The 19,806-nt window shown below is 48.5% G+C and overlaps 1 protein-coding gene across 2 annotated transcripts in view; it reads left to right on the top strand.

The window, feature by feature from the left end:
• ADAMTS7 (ADAM metallopeptidase with thrombospondin type 1 motif 7) overlaps positions 1-19,806 on the top strand; it is a 71,268-nt gene that overhangs the window by 13,807 nt on the left and 37,655 nt on the right. The window contains exons 8-15 of one of the 2 annotated variants that reach the window (XM_055002815.1): positions 1,022-1,165; positions 4,850-4,994; positions 6,104-6,196; positions 8,180-8,325; positions 12,069-12,238; positions 13,132-13,265; positions 14,327-14,447; positions 14,975-15,219. In XM_055002815.1, the coding sequence (XP_054858790.1) occupies positions 1,022-1,165; positions 4,850-4,994; positions 6,104-6,196; positions 8,180-8,325; positions 12,069-12,238; positions 13,132-13,265; positions 14,327-14,447; positions 14,975-15,219 (1,198 nt within the window). The remainder of the gene's footprint in view (positions 1-1,021; positions 1,166-4,849; positions 4,995-6,103; positions 6,197-8,179; positions 8,326-12,068; positions 12,239-13,131; positions 13,266-14,326; positions 14,448-14,974; positions 15,220-19,806) is intronic. The other variant, XM_055002816.1, reaches the window with a different exon arrangement.

Raw genomic sequence — 19,806 nt, 5'->3', positions numbered from 1 at the left:
GCAATCTTCTGTAGAAATTTGAAAATTGGCTATTTATTTTACTTCTAATTTTATTACATATTGCAAGCAAAAATTTTAGTTGTCAGAAACACTTCAGTGTGGTCAGATTGCCAAAATTTTGTGTTTTGCTTTTGGTAATTTTAAAGTAAAAATACAAACTCTGTATGCAAAAATCAGAAGTGTTTCAGCCTTCAAATATTGTGTGTGTGAGAGAGCTTCCGGTTGGGAAAGAACTGCAGTTACCCCTAATCGCTTATCAGTGGTTGCTTTCACGCTTGCTTTATCAGTCCAGTGAATTCCGCCTCCCCCCCAACAAAATAATACAGTGTCCGTTTAACCTCATGTAAGCTGCTCTTTTCCAGTCTCCATTTCCTGCCCTGTGCCCTGACCTGGATAGCCCAGGAAAGTGATCTTGTCACATTTTGGAAACTAAGCAGAGTCCGCTTTGGTTAGTAATTGGATGGGAGACCTCCAATGAAGACCAGAGTTGCAGAGGCTAGCAATGGCAAACCACCTCTGTTGGTCTCTTGCCATGAAAACCCCACCAGGGGTCGCCATAAGATTTTTGCCCTGACCTGGATAGCCCAGGTGCGCCCAATCTTGTCAGATCTCAGAAGCTAAGCAGGATCAGCCTTGGCTACTAATTGGATGGGAGACCTCCAATGAAGACCAGGGTTGCAGAGGCAGGCAATGGCAAACCACCTGTGCTAGTCTCTTGCCTTGAAAACTCTACCAGGGGTCACCATAAGTCAACTATGATTTGAGGGCACTCTCTACCACCACTCTGGGTATAATAATAGAGAATCCACTGACTGGCCATCTAGGGGTGCTGTGCGGATCCTGCAGGATGGGCAAGCAAGGTGTCTGCAGGCCAACCTGTGTGAATGCAACTTGTGGCCAGTTCCTAAAAACTTGGAGAGAGGAGTCCTCTTGAGTGTTTGAGGCCCTTGGATAAACAGGTTTTCTTCTTGTGTCTGGGTGCGTGGCTCACCTCCCCCTTTGGGGGGCTGTGCTCTTGCAGTTTGGGGATTCAGCATGACGGAAGCGGCAATGACTGTGAGCCAGTTGGGAAAAGACCTTTCATCATGTCTCCACAGCTCCTGTACGACACTTCACCGCTCACCTGGTCCCGTTGCAGCAGGGAATATGTCACCCGTTTCCTGGAGTAAGTGCAGGGTAGGGGGGAGGCATTTCCATTGCTTAATGCTCCCAGCATGCGGTGGTGGGAATGGGACGCTGTGACAATGGAGAGACAGTGTGTGTTGGGGGCTGGGCTGTGTTCATTTATGGGAGAGAAGCACTTGAGACATCGAAGTGCAGGCAAAGCCCATAGCCACTTAGAACAGAAAGGGAGAGGTCGTGGGGTGGTGATGTGACCATGGCATATCCATCTCGCTTGCTATTTTTCCTGCTGGGATTCATTCACAGTAGTCATGAAAGGGGAACACAGGCATTTGTCACAGGGTGGCCAACTCCTGTTTGGCATGGACAGGGAGGTCGTGGAGTTGTCTCCTTGCTTAGCTTTGATCAAGGAGGTGTGAAAAATAAGGAGGCAATGAGGAGTCCAATGCCTTGCAAGCAGGGCTTTTTTTCAGCGGGAACGTGGTGGAACGGAGTTCCGGCACCTCTTGAAAATGGTCAAATGGCTGGTGGCCCCGCCCCCTGATCTCCAGACAGAGAGGAGTTGAGATTGCCCTCCGCGCTGCTGAGCGGCATGGAGGGCAATCTAAACTCCCCTCTGTCTGGAGATCAGGGGGCGGGGCCACCAGCTGGGTGACCATTTTCTCTGAGGGCAACCCACTGAGTTCCACCACCGCTTTCCCCAGAAAAAAAGCCCTGCTTCCAAGTGATGAGAGAGGGAGCCTCTGAAGAAGCCTGGGTGCAGCCCTGCCCATGGCCAAAGTTGTCTTGCAGGCAAGAGTGCCATGAGGCTGTTCCTTGCCCCGACGGAGCTGATTTGAATCCCCACTCTCTTGGCCTTGGGGCTGTGGGGAAGCTACACCAGCAAGCTTCTCTGAGCACCGGTCCAGAGGATCCTTCCTGGACATAGGATCAGTCACAGTGCAGCGGCACTTAAGGGGGAAAGGGTTTTTTTTCTTTGCACGAGCCAGTTTCAGTTCTACAGAACTTGGGGCGGCACAGACAAGACTGTTTGCTGTGTGCTATCTGGCCATGTCTGCCAGCAAGGACCCGCTGCTCCAGACCAGCCCCAATGGGAGCCTGGCCAAGGCAAAAGAGGACTCCCAACAGAGGAAGGCTGGGCCAAATTCTTTCTGGCATTTGTTTATTTTTAGCCTTCTGTAGCTGCTGGCTCTTCTTCCCCTTGTTGGGCAACGAAGAGCAGAGGCTGGAGGCTTGTCTCCGTCTCTGCTCTTGCTTGGCCTGGTTGGGCCCTTTTGCCTGGCTGTGGAGAAGAGGCAAGAAAAAAGCTCAAGAGCGACAACTGCCTGTTGAGTCTTCTGGCAACAGAGCCAGCCTAGCACCTTGGCAGGGGCTGAAGGTGGGTGGCAGGGAAGGGAGAGGGGAGCAGTCCAATGCTCTGCTCTGTGATATTCTCACATTGGACCCTAGTTAGATGTGGCAGGCACAGTGTGTTCTGTGCAATCTGCACATTTAGCTTCACACTTGCACAGTGGGAAAAGGGAGACTCTCCACGTCTGTCACTCCAAGGCCCAGCTAGGGGTCTGTTGAGTTGAAGAGCTACAGCTCTGCTCATGGTTCAAAGGCTGCTTGCACCAGCTGTTGTACTTCCTTAGGCCAGTAGTGCTTGAGTTCAAGCCAGCCTGGAAAAGATTCGTTCATTCGTTTGTTCATTCGTTCATTCATTTGTTCGTTCATTCGTTCATTCGTTCATTTTATTTCATTTGTAGCCCACCCTCCCCACAAGCAGCCTCAGGGTGGGTCACAACCAAATGAAAACATACAACAATAATTTAACATGAAAATAGTAAAACCACATCAATATCAGTAAATTACAGATACAAAGAGGCGTCTACTGTCATTCCAGTTAAAAGGCTGGATAAAGCCGTAAAGGGCAGCTGGCAAAAAATTCATGCACCTTAAGCCTAGATGCTGGAGGTTGGTGGTTCAGTAGGAATGAAAAGGTCTTCTGTACATATTCAGAGGCATTTTTCTTGATTGAATTAAGCCTGAAAGTGTTCCAAGAACGAAGCCTGACACAAATATTTTTGTCCCTCTCTGCACAGTTTGAAAGATTATATGCAGCCCTGCCTGTTTTGAGTCCAGTTCCGGAGTGTGTTAGCTAGGCAGGGGAGATGGGAAGGGACCTGGGAGCTAGTGAGGAACTAGCAAGTGAGATTTTGTCCTCAGGGCAATGCCCTCCAATGTCTCAAGGAAGGCAAGACCTATCCGGAGACAATTCTGGCTTCCTGACAGAGAGCAATTTGTGCAGGAGTGCTTCCTTGCCTGTGTCATGGTCCATTGGCAAGCCCAAAGTTCTGAAGCTGGTGTAAAAGAAGAAACAGGCTAGTTATGAATTCTTCATTCTTCCAGTTCTGAATTAAATATGCCTTCCCTGCCCAACCTATCTGTGAACCTACAAGTGGAACTGCACCAGACAACTTTAGGAGATCCGGCAAACAAGCAAAAGTGACCCTTGTCTCTCACTGGTGTCTTCTTTGCAGAGTTCACGGTCCACCCTGACATAAACATCGGTAAAGGTTTCCTTCAACGTCTGTATATAAATAGAAGATTTTCCTCATGCCCCTCCTGCTGGGAATCTTTGAAATCCAGTTTTCCTGACTAGATTTCAAAGGGAAGAGCTGTTGCTCAGGAGGGGGAGAACATGTGGTTTTGCAGGCCAAAGGTTCCAGGCTCACTCTCGAGGGCTGGGAAGGATCTCTGCTGAGGTTCCAGCTGGAAGAGATGCTGGGAGATCTTTGACTAGATCTTTGCAGCCATTTAAGACTGTTTCCCACATCTAAAAAAGAGAGCCCCACTCACAGAATGCTGGCGGCTCTTTTAGCGTGATTTCCTACGTCAGCGTTTCCAAAACGGAGGCGGGCAGTTATGATTCCGTTTTCGTCACGAAAACGGAATCATAACTGCCCGCCTCCATTTTGGAAACACTGACATCAGAAATCACGTGAAAGGAGCTGTCAGTGTTCCGTGAGTGGGGCGATCTTTTTAAGATGTGGGGAAACGGCCCGTTACAGCACCTTCCACCCCTGATTCAGGCAGGAGCAGAGGCAGGCAGAAGAAAGGGGTCTGGATCCTTTCATTTATCAAAAGCAGCACACGCACCACCAGTGCAGATGCAACAAGCTTTTTAATACTGCTGGGAAGGTCCTGCTGCGTGCCTGGCCCAGCACTTGCATTTGTGCCTTAGACTAAATTGCTAGAGGGATCAATGGGAAGAGGCATAGGCCTCTTCTGTTCTCTCCAGCCAGCTAGACCTCCTGACCTCTGTTTCCTCTTCCCTTCACCAGCTGGCCTTTCCTCGGGAATGGGGCACGGCCAGCGTCGGCATGCCTGTTTTGCTTACTTGCTCCCAGCACAAAGACAGCCAAGTCCTGCCTGAGTCATGCTCACACCTGTGGGTTGAACATGGCTGCCCAGCACAACACACAGCTGTTCTTCCTGCACACATGGAGGAGCCTAGTTTTTCCTGCCCTCAGTTGGAGACCAAAACAGAGACCTTTAAAAATGCCCTTGCTATTTTGCTCTGGCCCCTGAAATCCTGCTTCCTGCCTTTTTTTGCCACTGGAGAAGCCAAGCTTCTTGTTGGGATTGAGGGCCATAAAGTGTATAGTTCTCTCTGCTGCTCTGCCCACCAGTTACAGGTTTCATTTCAAGCCCAGCTCTTTAATTCTAATGTTTCTCTTTGCAGTCGCGGTTGGGGGCTCTGCCTGGATGACCCACCAGCCAAAGATGTGATAGACTACCCCTCCGTCCCACCAGGGGTCCTCTATGATGTCAGCCACCAGTGCCGTCTTCAATATGGACCCTATTCCACCTTCTGTGATGACATGGATGTAAGGAAGGGTTGGATAACTGGCTCCTCATTTATTTTTGATGCAACATAGAATTATGAAATAGGTATTTTGTGTGTGCGTCTACAAGGAAGCTATGTTCAGAATGAAACAACTATGTAGACGAAGCCAATTCAAGCGAGCAAAGTGAGCAAGATCCGTTTGCACTGATTTTTGCATTTGATTGTTGCCATACAAAGAGCTAATGATGCGGCCTCTGAACTGTAATTGCATTTGCTCACATTCATTCATCCACTCTCTTAATTCCTAACCAATAAGATACAGCAGATTGTACAAAAAACACTCCACTAAACACAATAACACACAATAGTCTTTTAATCAGAGCTCATTTTAAGGGGGAATGTGCAGGAACGCAGTTCCAGCAGTTCCCCAAGGAGGTCACATGACAGGTGGCCCTGCCCACCTGACTCTCAGCCATTTTGGGCCTGTTTCGGCCTGGATTGGGGCTGAAATGGCCCAGATTGGGCCTCTGATGGGTGGTGGATCACTCTCCCGCTCAGCAGTGGCCCAATCTAAACCATTTTGGGCCCTTTTTTGCCATTTTCAGCCCCTTTTTGCCATTTTGGGCCCAATTTCGGCCCTGAATGGCCAGGATTGGGTCCAAAACAGCCATGATAGGTGATGTCCGGGGGTGTGGCATATGCAAATCAGTTATGCTAACAACACACTTCCAGCGCTGACAAGGGGCGTGGCATATGCTAATGAGTTATGCTAATACATTCCTCCAGCTCTTTTTCTACGAAATGACCCCTGCTTTTAATGAAATACATAGTCTTAAAGCAACATAAAACAGCTGTATCACACAGCGATTCGGGGGGAGGGGGGAAATGCCATTCAAAATGATCACCCCAAAATGCTCAGACTGCCAGTCATCCAGCAAAAACATTCTGGTCTTCCAGCAGTCACCAAGGCCAATCATTGTAAACAGCAGAAATGCTACGGAGTAAAACTGCCCGGGCATAGGCAGGGTGAGACAGCTGGTAGGAGTGAGAAGAGTTTGGGGGACTTCACCTCCCCTTTGCAGGAGCCCAGCTGTAGGGCTGGGCCAGTTTGCAACTGGAGAATACTTTGCCTTTCTCCCCTCTCTTTAGAGTGTTTGCAGCACGCTGTGGTGCTCAGTGGGGAATACGTGTCACTCCAAGCTGGATGCGGCCGTCGATGGAACCAAGTGCGAGGAGAAGAAGGTAGAGTGACGGCCGCTGCTGATCTGGGGCAGCCTTTGGAGGGGAGGCGCTCTTTACGGCATCCTTTTATCAGCCTTGTTTTGTGATGGACAGGGAAGAGGCTACTCAGGCTGTGATTTTAAAAGGAAAGAGGCGCCGAGGGACTCTTTCGTCCTTTTCTCTCGCACCGTCTTCCTGCTGAAAATCCCCACTTCCAAGCTGTGTTTACCCACAAGCTTTTCTCATGGGGCCAGAAACACTTTGGGAGGGGGAACTGTTTTCAGCGGGACAGCAGCACAAGGAATATACAGCGTCTCTCTTACCCTGCACGGGTCGAAACCGCACAGAACAGGCAGGCTGGCTTGTGTGCTGCCGTTTCTCTCTAATACCTTTGATTATATACTATATATGTTCTTTCCAGCTCTGCCATGCAGGCATTTGGCAACTCAAATTCCGTAAAAAGACAAATTACACCCATTAAAAAAATGAGTTTCTCAAGATTCTGCTATAAGTGTCAGATACATAAGTTCCTAAATTCAGCATTAATTTCCGCTTGTGAAATCTATCCATGTAAGACAGCTCCCAAGGCAGGTGCTGTGCTGTGGCTTGTGTCCTTGCCCCTCTGAGGTTCTAAAATATTGTATTAAAAGAGCTGCTGAAGGACATTATTAAGGTATCCCTTTCTGAGGAAGTGTTTCCAAGGGCCCAGGAAGAGGCAGTCTACTCTTGAAATAGTCCCTTGTAGAGAAACATTGAGCAGGAGATAACAGAACAGCTCCTGAAGTTCCTACCTGTGACCATTTGGCTGTGCCTTCAGACCTGATTTTGGAACAGAGACCATCCTAGCAGTGCAAGCTCTGCTATCCAGTACTCGTAGGAGATGTGGCTTGCCAAATAATTGCACTTATTGCTCGGCCCCCTACCCAGAGGAATCTGCAGAAACCCAACTCCACCCCATGCTAGAATGGGACCTTTCCCCTCGAGGCATTCTGTGCAGCATGCAGACAAGCAGGCTGGCTGCCCAGGAGCATTTGGGCTGAGCCAGTGGCAGTTGAGGATGATGGCTGCTGACAGCACTGGCAGTCAGAAGCCCAGCAATGGCCAGAGGCATCAAGCCAGCCAGCTGGAAAGGCAGCAGTCGGTCACATGTGCACCCAAAGACACAGGGATTTGGGGGCTGGGGAGGAGGAGCATGGCTGATTAATTGAGTGTTCTGGATAACCAAGTGCTGGATAACAATGTTTTTACTCTAGTGCTTCTTGACTCAAGTGACCTTGGCTGATCCAGACTTCAGTAACTTTGAAGCTTGACTGTTGTAACATACTGTACTTGGGGCTGCCCTTGAAGAAACTAGGATGTGGTAGCTGGCAGGAGGCAGGTGTCCAACCCACCCAATACACCTTCGCACTGGCTACCCCTTGGTGCATGGGACCAGTTGAACATCATGGCTATTCCTTTGAGAGGCCTTCATGGTGTGGGACCCCATATACTCAAAGGGCTGTATCTCCTGCCATGCAAAGCCATCCAGCAGCTCTGTTCCTATGATTCTTCTCTGCCCTCTGTCCTTTTGTGCAGCCAGGTGTGCGCAACAGTGTGTGGCGCTTGCTCTTCCTCTGTGGCAGCCCCTTTTCTGTGAAACGGCATTCCTGAGAGTGGGAGGAAAGCCTCCCGGCTCCGTGCTTGTGGAAAGCTTTGTAAGGCTGCGGTCACTCAAAGGGCTTTGGGGATTCTTTACATGGGGCACAGTAACTGAACAGCTGACGGTATGCTTTCTTGAAGTCTCTTGCCTTTTATTGTTTCATCTGTCCTTGGGGCCTGCCCCCCAGTGGGGAGAAGGGTGGGCTTATAAAGAATGTTGATGAAGAACTGAAAGATTCTCTTTCCTTTGCTTGTTCTTGAGCCACCCATAGTTTTAGGAGGAGTGGCCGTTTTAGTGTGTTGTAAGTGTCCTGTGCTGGCCAGCTTGACTTGATCTTGCACCCCCCCCACCCCTTTACTCCGCAGTGGTGTTTCAATGGGGAGTGTGTGCACATGGGCTACCGCCCAGAGTCCATCGATGGAGGCTGGAGTGCCTGGAGTTCCTGGGCAGCCTGCTCTCGAACCTGCGGTGCTGGAGTGCAGAATGCCGAGCGGCAGTGCAACAGGCCCACGTAAGTCACTCTGCTCACAAGCACCACCTTTGGGGAGAAATCAGGGGCTGGAGGCACTTCCCAGTCATGCAGTTCTCTCCCCACTCGCCATTTCCTTGCCATCCTCCATCTTGTTCCTTCTAATAGTCAAGTGGACGGCCCCTCACCAACCAAATCAGCAGCGAAGCAGAGCCTCCCATGGACAAGGGGTGAGGGGAATGCAGAGATGGAGGAAAATGTTGGTTTCTAAAGCAATGCAAAACAAAGCAGACAGTCCAGCCATGGGGAGGGCAGCGCGGGTGTACCGCCTTGTTGCCACACAGAGTACCTGGCTGAGTAGAGCCCTCCATTTGCCAGGCAGTTGTTAGACTGAAGGGGAGCAAGAGGCTGGAGTCTGGGGCCTGATGAGGGGAAGAAAGGGGGGTATTTTTCTGTCCCAGTTTCTATCCTTTCAGGCAGCTGCCCCATATCTCATCTTAAAGGACTTGGAGGTGTGTGTGTGGGGGGGGGATAATTCAGACTGAAGACAAATGCTCTTTCTCCCATCCAAATTCTCCCATCTATCAGGAGTTGGGACAGAGGTGTACCTAAGAGTTTATGAAATCCTGGTTGGGGGAGGATGAAATTAGGGCTGGGGGGATATGAATTGCGAGATGTGCATTTCCCAATCTGTTCCCAGACTCTCCCTTGCAATAAATCCACACCGTTGTTCTGGTGTTGAACTTGATAAGAGTTTTCTGAAGTGCTAAACTATGGCAGCTGATCTGAGATGAATGGCTATTCCAACTCTAAGTGGGAGTAGCAGAACCCCAGGGCAGTGCTCAGGCAGGGTGAAGACTTGCTCAGCAACACCTTGGCCCGGTTCAATCTGGGTACAAGATTGTGCTGTCTCCACTTGTCTCACACGCACACAACTCTTGGACACCTAATTTGTGCATATTTTTGCATCTTTTCACCCCACAGAGGACCTGGCTTGAATGTGGATAAATGTTCACAGTCACACACACACACAGAGTGAATGTGAACGTTTTGGCCAAATGTCCAGAGCTGAGCTTCAAACAGCTGAATTTAACATGGCCACCATGGGATGCAGTATAGCATGCAAGCTGAAGGTCTTTTCTTGACTCCTCCTTGCTTTGATATATTTTTCTTTAAAATGTGGTTGGCAGTAGATATTCAGCTGTGCAGTGGCTGTTCCTGAAAGCAACCATTGTTTTCCCGCAGAGGACAGAGGGGTGGGAGGAAAGGGCTCCAGCCTCACACCATACTGTTCTTGTTTTTTAAATGAATATGAGTCACTCAGGCCAGAATTGCATGGAATTGTTAGCAAAATCTGTTGAGAGAAGTACTTTGGAAATGTAAAAGCACCATCCTCAACAAAGCACTCCTCCCTCCTTTACTGTCATCAGCAATCTCCCTCCTCTCCAACAGCACAAAAAATTGTGTGACTGCATTCTCCCACCCCACCCCAACGTGCAAAGTATGTGCTCCAAACCGAAGAGCAAACTTCTGTTCAGAAGGGAAATATTTAGTCATAGCTTCATCATCTTACTTCATTGCTTCACAGGTGTGCAAGTGGAAGATCAGTTTAAACAAAACATTTTAAAAATAAAAATCAGGTGTTTTAATTTTAAATCAGAGTTTTAGAATTTAAATTAACAATGCACTCAGTTATAGAATCTCTTTTTAAATGATCTGAATGTGACAGAAACGTGTTAGCCTACAGTTTCGGTTTCCTAAATGGAATCTTAACGATCTGTCAGTCATCGAACCAGAGGCTGCTTTCCTGTGTAAAAGGAAAGAATTGTGGGGCGGTGACCCCGGGCATCAATGGCACAAGAAGTCCTGTATTGTGGTGGATTCAAGCCCTGGCAGATCCCATCCTGTTTCTTGCCAGAGTCATCTATGGGACACAGACTTTGTGGTTCTCTTTTATGTCTTCCTTAGAGTTGCCAACTCTGGGTTGGGAGATTCCTGGAGATCTGGGGGTGGGCGGGGTTTGGGCTGAGGAGGGACCTCAGTGGGGTACAATGCCATAGAGTCCACCCTCCGAAGCAGCCATTTTTCTCCAGGGGAACTGATCTCTGTGGCCTGGAGATTAGTTGTAATTCCAGGAGATCTCCAGGCCCCGCCTGGAGGCTGGCAACCGTAGCCCTTCTCCTGCCTGGGTTTATTCTCAGATCAGAAAGGGTACAGCAAGGATGTTTACTTTCCTTCTCGGGCCCAGTAATTGCTCTCCCTTGCTTCTGGAAGGTTCTATACACTTGAAACCAACCCTCCAGGCGTTTTGGTTTGGCAGAAACGTCCCATTTTGCTGAGAGGAACTTGTGTCCAAATAAGGGCCAGAATGAATGTTAACATTAACATTTTTAATAAGCGGCAGCTGATATGGGGTATATACGTGGAGGAATTCAGGGCCACAACATGGGATATGAATATATTTTCCTCCCGTGAGGCCAGTGGAAGGGAGGTGGGAGTCATTTGCATCGGGAAAGCAGTGTAAGGGAGAGAGTTTACTCCTCCATCCACGCTCCCAATCCCAAAGGTTCTCCCAATGTAGCTGCAATTAACACTGTAAAATTTATGGCGGATCTATTTAAAGCTGTCCCACCATCACCTCAGAGGAGGCCACAAGTATATTATTTATTATCTTTATTTTATTCATTTATACCCCGTCTTTCTCCCCAATGGAAACCCAAAGTGACGTACCTCATTCTCTCCATTTATCCTCACAACAGCTCTGTGAGGTAGGCTGAGAGAGAGTGACTGGGCCAACGTCGCCCAGTAAACTTCCATAGTAGAGTGGGGATCCGAACCCGGGTCTCCCAGATCCTAGTCTGACGTGCTAACCCCTAGACCATACAGATTGTCAATCCTATACATAGGATTGCTGTGTTAGCCTTCAAGTAAGTGATTCTGTTTAGGACCCTTGCATGTATACAGAGGAAGGAAAACCAAAATTTAAAAAGGAGTTGGGTGGTACATTAAAGGCTGACCAATTTATTGAAGGCTACGTTTTCACGGGCTAGAACTTCTGCTTCAAAGCGCCTAGCAGGCCTAGCGTAGAAGGTGCTGTGAGACACTTTTTTGTTTCTTCTGTGACAGACTAGCATAGCTCCTCTGTTGGAATTTGTAAACAAAATCTTCTGTTTAATCTCCAAGCAGACAAAATTCTGCAGCCCAAAAGCCACGCGGGCTGCCTGGAGAAGGGTTTCGGATTAAGCGCCTAGGCTATACAAAGGCGCAAACCAATATATTTTCTCTGTTACAGCAACCAGTTTATTTACATCCTTGTTCAGGAAAGAGACGAGCTCCGAAGTGGGAAACTTCTTTTAAACCAGTAGTTCAAATCAACGATTACAAATTGCCTTGATTTAAATCAACTTCCTCGTACTGTGTTGATTTAACTACGAAAGCTTGTTGCGTTTCCGTTGAGATAATTGCTAGATCTTGTTGCTGTTTGGAGTGGCATGGATATTCCGACCTTGGAAAATGCAAAAGAGTAAAGAGGGGTCATATTCTGCTAGATGAGAGGATGACAGCTGGTGGCCAGGGGGGGCCTGCTGTGCCTCCCTCCCCCCTCCTACTGAGCAGGCCAGCTCCAATTCCTGCTGTATAGTTTGGGTTGGTTATCTTGCATATCTTGCTCTGCTTTCAAACCATTATCCGCAACCATCTTTCTTTCACACGAGATGCTGAGGGCGGAGGCTGAGAAATTCCGTCTGTATTGTATCTCTTAGCCGGCTTCTCTTTTCCAATGTCAGGCCAAAATATGGTGGTAAATATTGCGTTGGGGAACGAAAGCGCTTCAGGGTTTGCAGCCTGAAGGCCTGCCCTGTGGACCAGCCATCTTTCCGTCACATCCAGTGCAGCCAATTTGATGCCAGGCCCTACAAAGGGAAGCTCTATAAGTGGACCCCTCTGCCTCATAACAGTAAGTCCTCTCTGTGTTGTGTTAGCAAAAAAGCTTGATTGGGTTTGCAGTCTTTTTCTTGCATTATGTTAGCATTTGTGTTAGAAGCCTAATGTGGATAAGTGCCATATGCATACGCAACTTGGCTGGCTTGCGCAAGTCACCGAGAGCTCTTTGATCTGGACATGCCTTCTGTCTAGGGTTGCCAGCTCCAAGCTGGGAAATTCCTGGAGATCTGGGGGGTGAAACCTGGAGAAATTGGGGTTTGGGGAGGGAAAGGACCGTGGCATGGCATAATTCCATAGAGTCCACCCCCCAAAGTAGCCATTTTCTCCTGGCGAACTGATCTCTGTGGCCTGGAGACCAGTTGTAATTCCGGGAGATCTCCAGCCGCTACCTGGAGGCTGGCAACCCTACTTCTGTCTGCTCGGATAACACTTAGATGCATCTTGTGCAGTTGGTGAATGAAGGATGCTGTTAACTATTAATGCTTCAGTGACTTCCACCATTAAAGAGAGAGTGTTTGGCCATGGTAACTAGTGAAATTCTTTGGGAGGGGATTTCCAGCTATGCTGAATCTAAGCACAGCGGAGAAGTGCTTGGCTACTTCCTGCCCCTCCCTTTGATTAGCCTTGCATGCTACTCAAGGACTGATTGGTCAACACAATTGGGTCAAAAAGGAATTTGCACCCCAGTTACATTATATACTGGACTTCAGGTGGGGAAGGTGCCTTTCCATGAAGCACAGGGCTTGACTGAAGGCATCTTGTTCCATAAGCACTGTTGGCAATACAGTGGCTGAGTTCTGACTTCCAAGCACTGCAAACCAAGGGACTTTGGCAAAAGGAAGTAAGGAGGCAGCCAGATGTTGTTGACCTAGCCAGTGACTCGGTTCTTCTCTTTGGCGCCTGCAGTTAATCCATGTGAGCTGCACTGCCGCCCAGAGAATGAGTACTTTGCAGAAAAGCTCCGTGACGCAGTTATTGATGGGACTCCTTGTTATGAAGGGAATTCCAGCCGAGACATGTGTATTAACGGGATCTGTAAGGTAAGCATAGTTTTAGACTCTTACCAGGGATTGCAACTCTGCTAGTAGACTCTGAAAGGCTGTTTAGCGAGGTCAGAATGGCAACGTGGGCTTGTGCAGAAAAATCACAGGCCTGATTCTCATCATTATAAGGAAGTGTTTGATGTGGTGGCTGCAGAAGAATAGTCCAGGTAAGGAGAAGAGTCCGCCTGTCAATCAAGGACTCTTCAAGGGTCTTTGTCAACACAGCATCAAGACATTACAAATGGAAATAGAAGCTGGTGGAGGAAAACTTGGGATAGTTAGCGTGTTAGAAAAAATACCTGTTCCTCCAAATAGGTGAATGCATATGGTTCAAATTCATCCAACTTTGCCCATTCATCCCTATTGGAGTGTGGCCCATTCTCACGCTGAGTGCATCCGTCTTTTGACCAGACCTTGTAGTTGTCCTTGGTAACTGGACCTTCTAGTTGCTGCTGGTAATAGCTCCCTCTCCTTTTTAGTGTGATCCTAAGCAGAGTTACACCATTCTACAGGGGCCATTTCGTAGAAAAAGAGCTGCAGGAACTCCTTAGCATAACTCCTTAGCATATGCCACACCCCCTGACATCAACTATCCTGGCTGTTTTGGACCCAATCCTGGCCATTCAGGGCCGAAATTGGGCCCAAAATGGCAAAAGGGGGCTGAAAATGGCCCAAAAGGGGCCCAAAATGGTCAGGATTGGGCCGCTGCTGAGTGGGAGAGTGATCCACCACCCATCAGAGGCCCAATCCGGGCCATTTCTGGACCAATCCTGGCTGTTTTGGCTTCGATCCTGCCCATTTCAGCTCCAATCCAGGCCACAATGGGCCCAAAATGGCTGAAAATCAGGTGGGCGGGGCCACCTGACATGTGACCTCTTTGGAGAACTACCGGAACTGCGTTCCTGTGCGTTCCCCCTTAAAATGAGCCCTGCCCTTCTATATCTTGTGAAGTCAATGGGTTTAGAAAGGTGTAACTGTGTTTAGCATTGTACTGCTAATGCCTGTGACAAACTGGGTTGGGGGCTGCCCACCTTTAACTGCCCTTTCCTACCTTTCAGAATATCGGCTGCGACTTTGAAATTGACTCCTATGCGGTAGAGGACCGGTGTGGCGTGTGCCAAGGGGACGGGTCCACTTGTCAAACGGTCAAGAAGACGTTTGAGAAGAGCGAGGGTCTGGGTGAGGTTGTGTGCCAGATTTGTCTCTTGGGTGGGGCTTGAACATCTTAATATTTGGTGTGCTCTGATGATAATAGTACATATTTATAGCAGCTAGATTCGATTATGGATCAAGAGAGACCTCTGGAAGGTAATATTTCAAACCGTTTTTTTTTTGGCAAGAAAATAGATCTCATAGAAGCCTTTTATCCCCTACCTTCCTAATTCTCAACTGATTGCTTGGGAAAGGGCAAACACTCAAAAGGGTTCAACTGTAAGGGCCAGGCCTCCTCTTTCTAGGAAGGGTTGTGTGTGTAAATTGCTGCCAAGTCACAGCTGAACTATGGTGACCCTGTTGATTTTCAAGGCAAGAGACATTGCCTGCTTCTCTGTAGTGACCCTGGATTTCCTTGGTGGTTTTCCATCCAAGGACTAAACAGGGCTGACCTTGTTTAGCTTCTCAGATCTGATGAGACTGGGCTAGCCTGAGCTATTAGATTATTTCATCCCAGTCCCTGCGGCTGACTGACAGTTCATTCCCCTGGACAGGTTATGTGGATGTTGGGCTGATCCCAGCTGGCGCACGTGAGATTCAGATCGAGGAAGTAGCCGAAGCGGAGAACTTTTTGGCTTTGAGAAGTGAAGACCCAGAGAAATATTTCCTGAACGGGGACTGGACTATCCAGTGGAATGGCGATTACAAGGTGGCTGGGACAACCTTCACCTACGAGCGCACGGGAAACTGGGAGAACCTCACATCTCCAGGCCCCACAGGGGAGCCTGTGTGGATTCAGGTACTTGGATGAGGGTCAGTGTTCTTTCGGGGACAGTATGGGCCAATGGTTAAGGGACCAGACTGGGAACAGTGAGTTTTGGTTCTACATTGGCCATGCAGTCTGCAGTTTATTATTGGTGCAAATTTCTTTCTGGCTCCGATGCCATCTGTAAAATGGGAATAGCAGTGACCTGCCTCATAGGTCCAGAGGAGTTAGCTGTGTGAGAGCCAAACTACAAGTGACATTTTTCACGTGAAGGACACTTGATCGTTTTCGCAAGTTTTTCGGGGAACTGAAGTCCCTCTCCCCCACCCCTTTTCCTTCTGTTCCTTCCCCTCTCTGTTAGAATCGCTGCCTGAAGAGCCAGAGAAAGCCTGCGGCAACAGCAGCTTTGGCAAATTGTTCCTCCAGTCACAAGCCTGCTCTCCACGATCTTTGGGGGCGGGCAGCTGCAACTTTCTCCCTTCCCTGGGCATCCTGCTCAGCTTCACCGACATGTCAGCTTTCTCCAGAGCAGCTCCCCGGGAGCAAGACGATTTGCAAAAGCTGCTGCTGCCGCAGGCTTTCTCTGGCTCTTCAGACAGCGATTCTAACAGAGAGGGGAAGGAACAGAAGGAGAAGGGCTGGGGAGAGGGACTTCAGTTCCCAGAAAAACTTGCGAAAACCATCAAGTGTCCTTCACGTGAAAAATGTCACTTGTAGCTTGGCTCTTAGTCTCTAGTTGCAAAATAATAAAGAATCCAGTAGCACCTTTAAGACTAACCAACTTTATTGTAGCATAAGCTTTCGAGAACCACAGTTCTCTTCATCAGATGCATCTGACGAAGAGAGCTGTGGTTCTTGAAAGCTTATACTACAATAAAGTTAGTTAGTCTTAAAGGTGTTACTGGACCCTTTACTATTCTGCCTCATAGGATGGTTCAATGAGAAGCTCACTAAAGCACCTTGCAAGCAAAACTTATCTCAAACTGGCCTCTGGGGACTTCTACGAGGGTACTGAAGAGGCCTCTGTAATGGGAGCTGGTCTCACGCCCATCCAGGCAACTTAGAAATAGACCCCTCTGCAATTGTTTTTTTTCTTTCAGCAAAGGAGACAGGAAGTCTACCTCTGCGGGAGGAGACAACCAGCTTCCTTTGCTTTCCAAGTGCAGTCATCACAGTTCATTCCAGTGTAAAATTAAATTGCTTTTCAGTATGTTTTCTAAGGCGAAGGATTTCAGGATACAGAGAGAGACGAGAGACCCTGCTCTATGTCCATAAACAACAGTAGCCAATGGCAATTTTCAGTCAAATGCTGCAAGTTCAGGTTGTGCGTGGTCCTGGGCTTCTTTATTTCTCTGAGCAACTCTGAACATTTTTCCAGCCGACCTCTGGCTAGACGTTCTCAACAAATAAGCAAGTTTCTTTCCAACTCGGTTCCCTTCCAATCAAGGGGCTTGATTGGTGAGGACTTGGGTTGGGCCTGTTGAGTTGGGGGCCTGTAAAACCAGCTAGCCTCTGAGATCTGATCATGTTGGCCCTGTACCAATTATACAGATATTTTACTTTAACTTGCTTTAAAGTCCAGCTGATGTGGTTCTCACTGTATTGTTTTGAGGACATGAGAGGATAGAAGTCCAGCCTGGCTAGTTGGGGTTTGCTGTGTATGCTTTGGAAAGGGGGCTGTCTGGCACATGGCTAGGGTTGCCAGCCTCCAGGTGGTGGCTGGAGATCTCCTGGAATTACAACTGATCCCTATACCACAGAGATCAGTTCCCTTGGAGAAAATGGCTGCTTTGGAGGGTGGACTTTATGGAATTATACCCAGCTGAGGTCCATCTCCTCCCCAAACCCTGCCCTCTCCAGATTCCACCCCCCCCCCCCCAAATCTCCAGGAATTTCTCAACCCAAAGCTGGCAACCCTAAACATAGCATTTGCCAGTGAGGAAGGGTAGGAGGCCCAAGGGGTCTGAAAAGATTTAATGAAAATGCATGTCCTTTGGTAGCTAAACTTTGAGAACCCCTGATGTAAACAATAGGTAGTGTTATGCCTGAAAAAGGCTCTCTCCTCTAATACCCCACCCAATAGGACACTGGAGGCCAGGAATAAGAAAAGGTTTCGGTTTATTTCATTGTTGCAACAGCAGGAGGGAACCAGGCCTTAGAAGCCCCCCAAATTGTTTCCCTTTACCTAGGGTTGCCGGCCTCCAGGTAGTGGCTGGAGATCTCCCAGAATTACCACTGGTCTCCAGGCCACAGAGATCAGTTCACCTGGAGAAAATGGCTACTTTGGTGGGGGGGGGGTGGACCCTATGGAATTATGCCATGCCAAGATCCTTTCCCTCCCCAAACCCCACTTTTTCCAGGTTTCTCCCGGTTTTACCCCCCAGATCTCCAGGAATTTCCCAACTTGGAGCTGTCAACCCTACCTCTACCTCTCCCCTAAGCAGAACAACTTTTATAGGAAATCTGAGATCATAACATCATTACTGTATGATTGGTTAAATACTTATGTTGCAATTAGAAATTTTAATATGCATGTCACCTATTTTAGTGCAAAGTCAGCTGCGCATATCAGGCCCGCAGAATAGTCTATTGTTCTAAACTTGTAACTTCTTAAGGAATGCGATGCTCCTCTTTATCTAGCTTGCTTTGAGAAACAAGCAAACGAATTCTGCTGTTATCTGGGAGACAGAACTAACACCATAATTTCTACTGTCAGCAGTTTTAGTGTAGCTGGACAGACCAGAGCCAGTTGTAAATCACTTAAAGTCCATCAGCATCTAATTGTTTGTTAACTAACATAGCTGTAATTTGCTGGGATATCAGTAGGATACAGGATAGTAGGATATTATCAAAGGTTTCATAGAATTCATGTGAAGACTGTACATAAGAGACTATTTCTAAGTGAGACTGAAGCTACTGACATCAAGAACTGAGCATTATTCACAAAAAAGACTAAATAAAATACATGGAAGACACCTGAGTTTAAACCTTAAACTAATGCTGAGTTTTTTGCAGCCCTACCTGCCAGTCCTTTCAGCAGGGACAAAACAAGTGCCTTTCGGTAATATTATTTCATGAAATTTGCCCTCAGCAATTCCCAATTGTTGCCACCTTTTTTCCTGTCGGGAATGTTGTGTCTTTAAGGGCTGCATGGCAGGCAGCAATTCAATGGAAACATCTGTCTCCCATCCAGGGCTTTTTTTCTGGGAAAAGAGGTGGTGGAACTCAGTGGGTTGCCCTCGGAGAAAATGGTCACATGGCTGGTGGCCCCGCCCCCTGATCTCCACACCGAGGGGAGTTCAGATTGCCCTCCGCGCCGCCGAGCGGCATGGAGGGCAATCTCAACTCCCCTCTGCCTGGAGATCAAGGGATGGGGCCACCAGCCATGTGACCATTTTCAAGAGGTTCCGGAACTCCGTTCCACCGCGTTCCTGCTGAAAAAAAGCCCTGCTCCCATCTTGGAAAATGTCACATGCAGGGAACGGAGAGAGAATGGGTCCATAGCTGAAGCGGAACCATCCTGAGCCAAGAACTCACAGGCCCAAGTCCCTCCCAGCAAGCTACACTGGCTGGCATTTTAAACTGCCGCAGTCAACCAACCCCTAATTTGAGGGCTGGATTGGTTGGGAATCAGACTCTGTTCCCCTTTCTCCTGTTTTGGCTGAGAAATGGTAACCAAGAAGTCCATGAGATGACGATAAGAGACTATTAGTCTCTGGCCCAGCGATGAAATAGTAACATACACTGCAGCTGCTGATGGGGCTTCCGTTTGGAAAAGCAGCACACATTCCCCATCTTCACCCCCCCCCAAAGGATACAGTAAAACGCAGCCAAACTTCTGAGTCACACGTGTGTGCGCTTGTGTATATATGTGCACAGTTCTTCTTTGAAAGCTGCCGTGTTTGGCAGTAGGAAGGTTCCTGCTGATCTGAAATGCCTTTCTGCCGCTTGAGCCTGGCTTTTATCTTACCCTGCTGAAAGGGATCTACTTGGCAGCATTCCTTGAAGTGCTGACTCAGGAGAAACTGCTCTCGTGGGGCAGAGGCCCAGATCTGATGTGGAGAGGGAGGATCTGGGAAGGGGGAAGGAGTGCTCAGCGTTGCCAGCGGGCTTTCACGGAGCCATTCATTGTGCAGGCTTAGGGAGACGCTTAACTCACAGGTCGCTTTAGTCTCAGAGCCAAGCTACAAGTGACGCCTGACACAGGTTGGACACTTGTCAGCTTCCCTCAAGTTTTGATGGGAAATGTAGGCATCCTGGTCTTGCAGCTGTAATGGAGAGCCAAGCTGTAAGACCAGGACGCCTACATTTCCCATCAAAACTTGAGGGAAGCTGACAAGTGTCCATCCTGTGTCAGGCGTCACTTGTAGCTTGGCTCTCAACCTCTGCCAGCCCAGTTATGGCCCGAGGTGGTTAGCTGTCTTCAGGCAGCCTGAGAGGTCTGCTTCAGCATCTTCAGGGCAAGGGACCCTGGGGTACATTCTGCTCAGATTGCCCCAGACCTCTTGGGTGGCCCATGCAGTTGCCTAGTCTTTGAGCTACCATCATTCTGCCTGCTTTTTCCATTAAAGCATTGGGGGTGGAGGGTCATGCTTGGATAGGGTTGCCAGCTCCAAGTTG

Source organism: Eublepharis macularius, chromosome 18 (assembly GCF_028583425.1).
Source record: "Eublepharis macularius isolate TG4126 chromosome 18, MPM_Emac_v1.0, whole genome shotgun sequence".
Lineage (NCBI taxonomy): Eukaryota > Metazoa > Chordata > Lepidosauria > Squamata > Eublepharidae > Eublepharis > Eublepharis macularius.
This window is presented reverse-complemented; position numbering and strand designations above follow the sequence as displayed.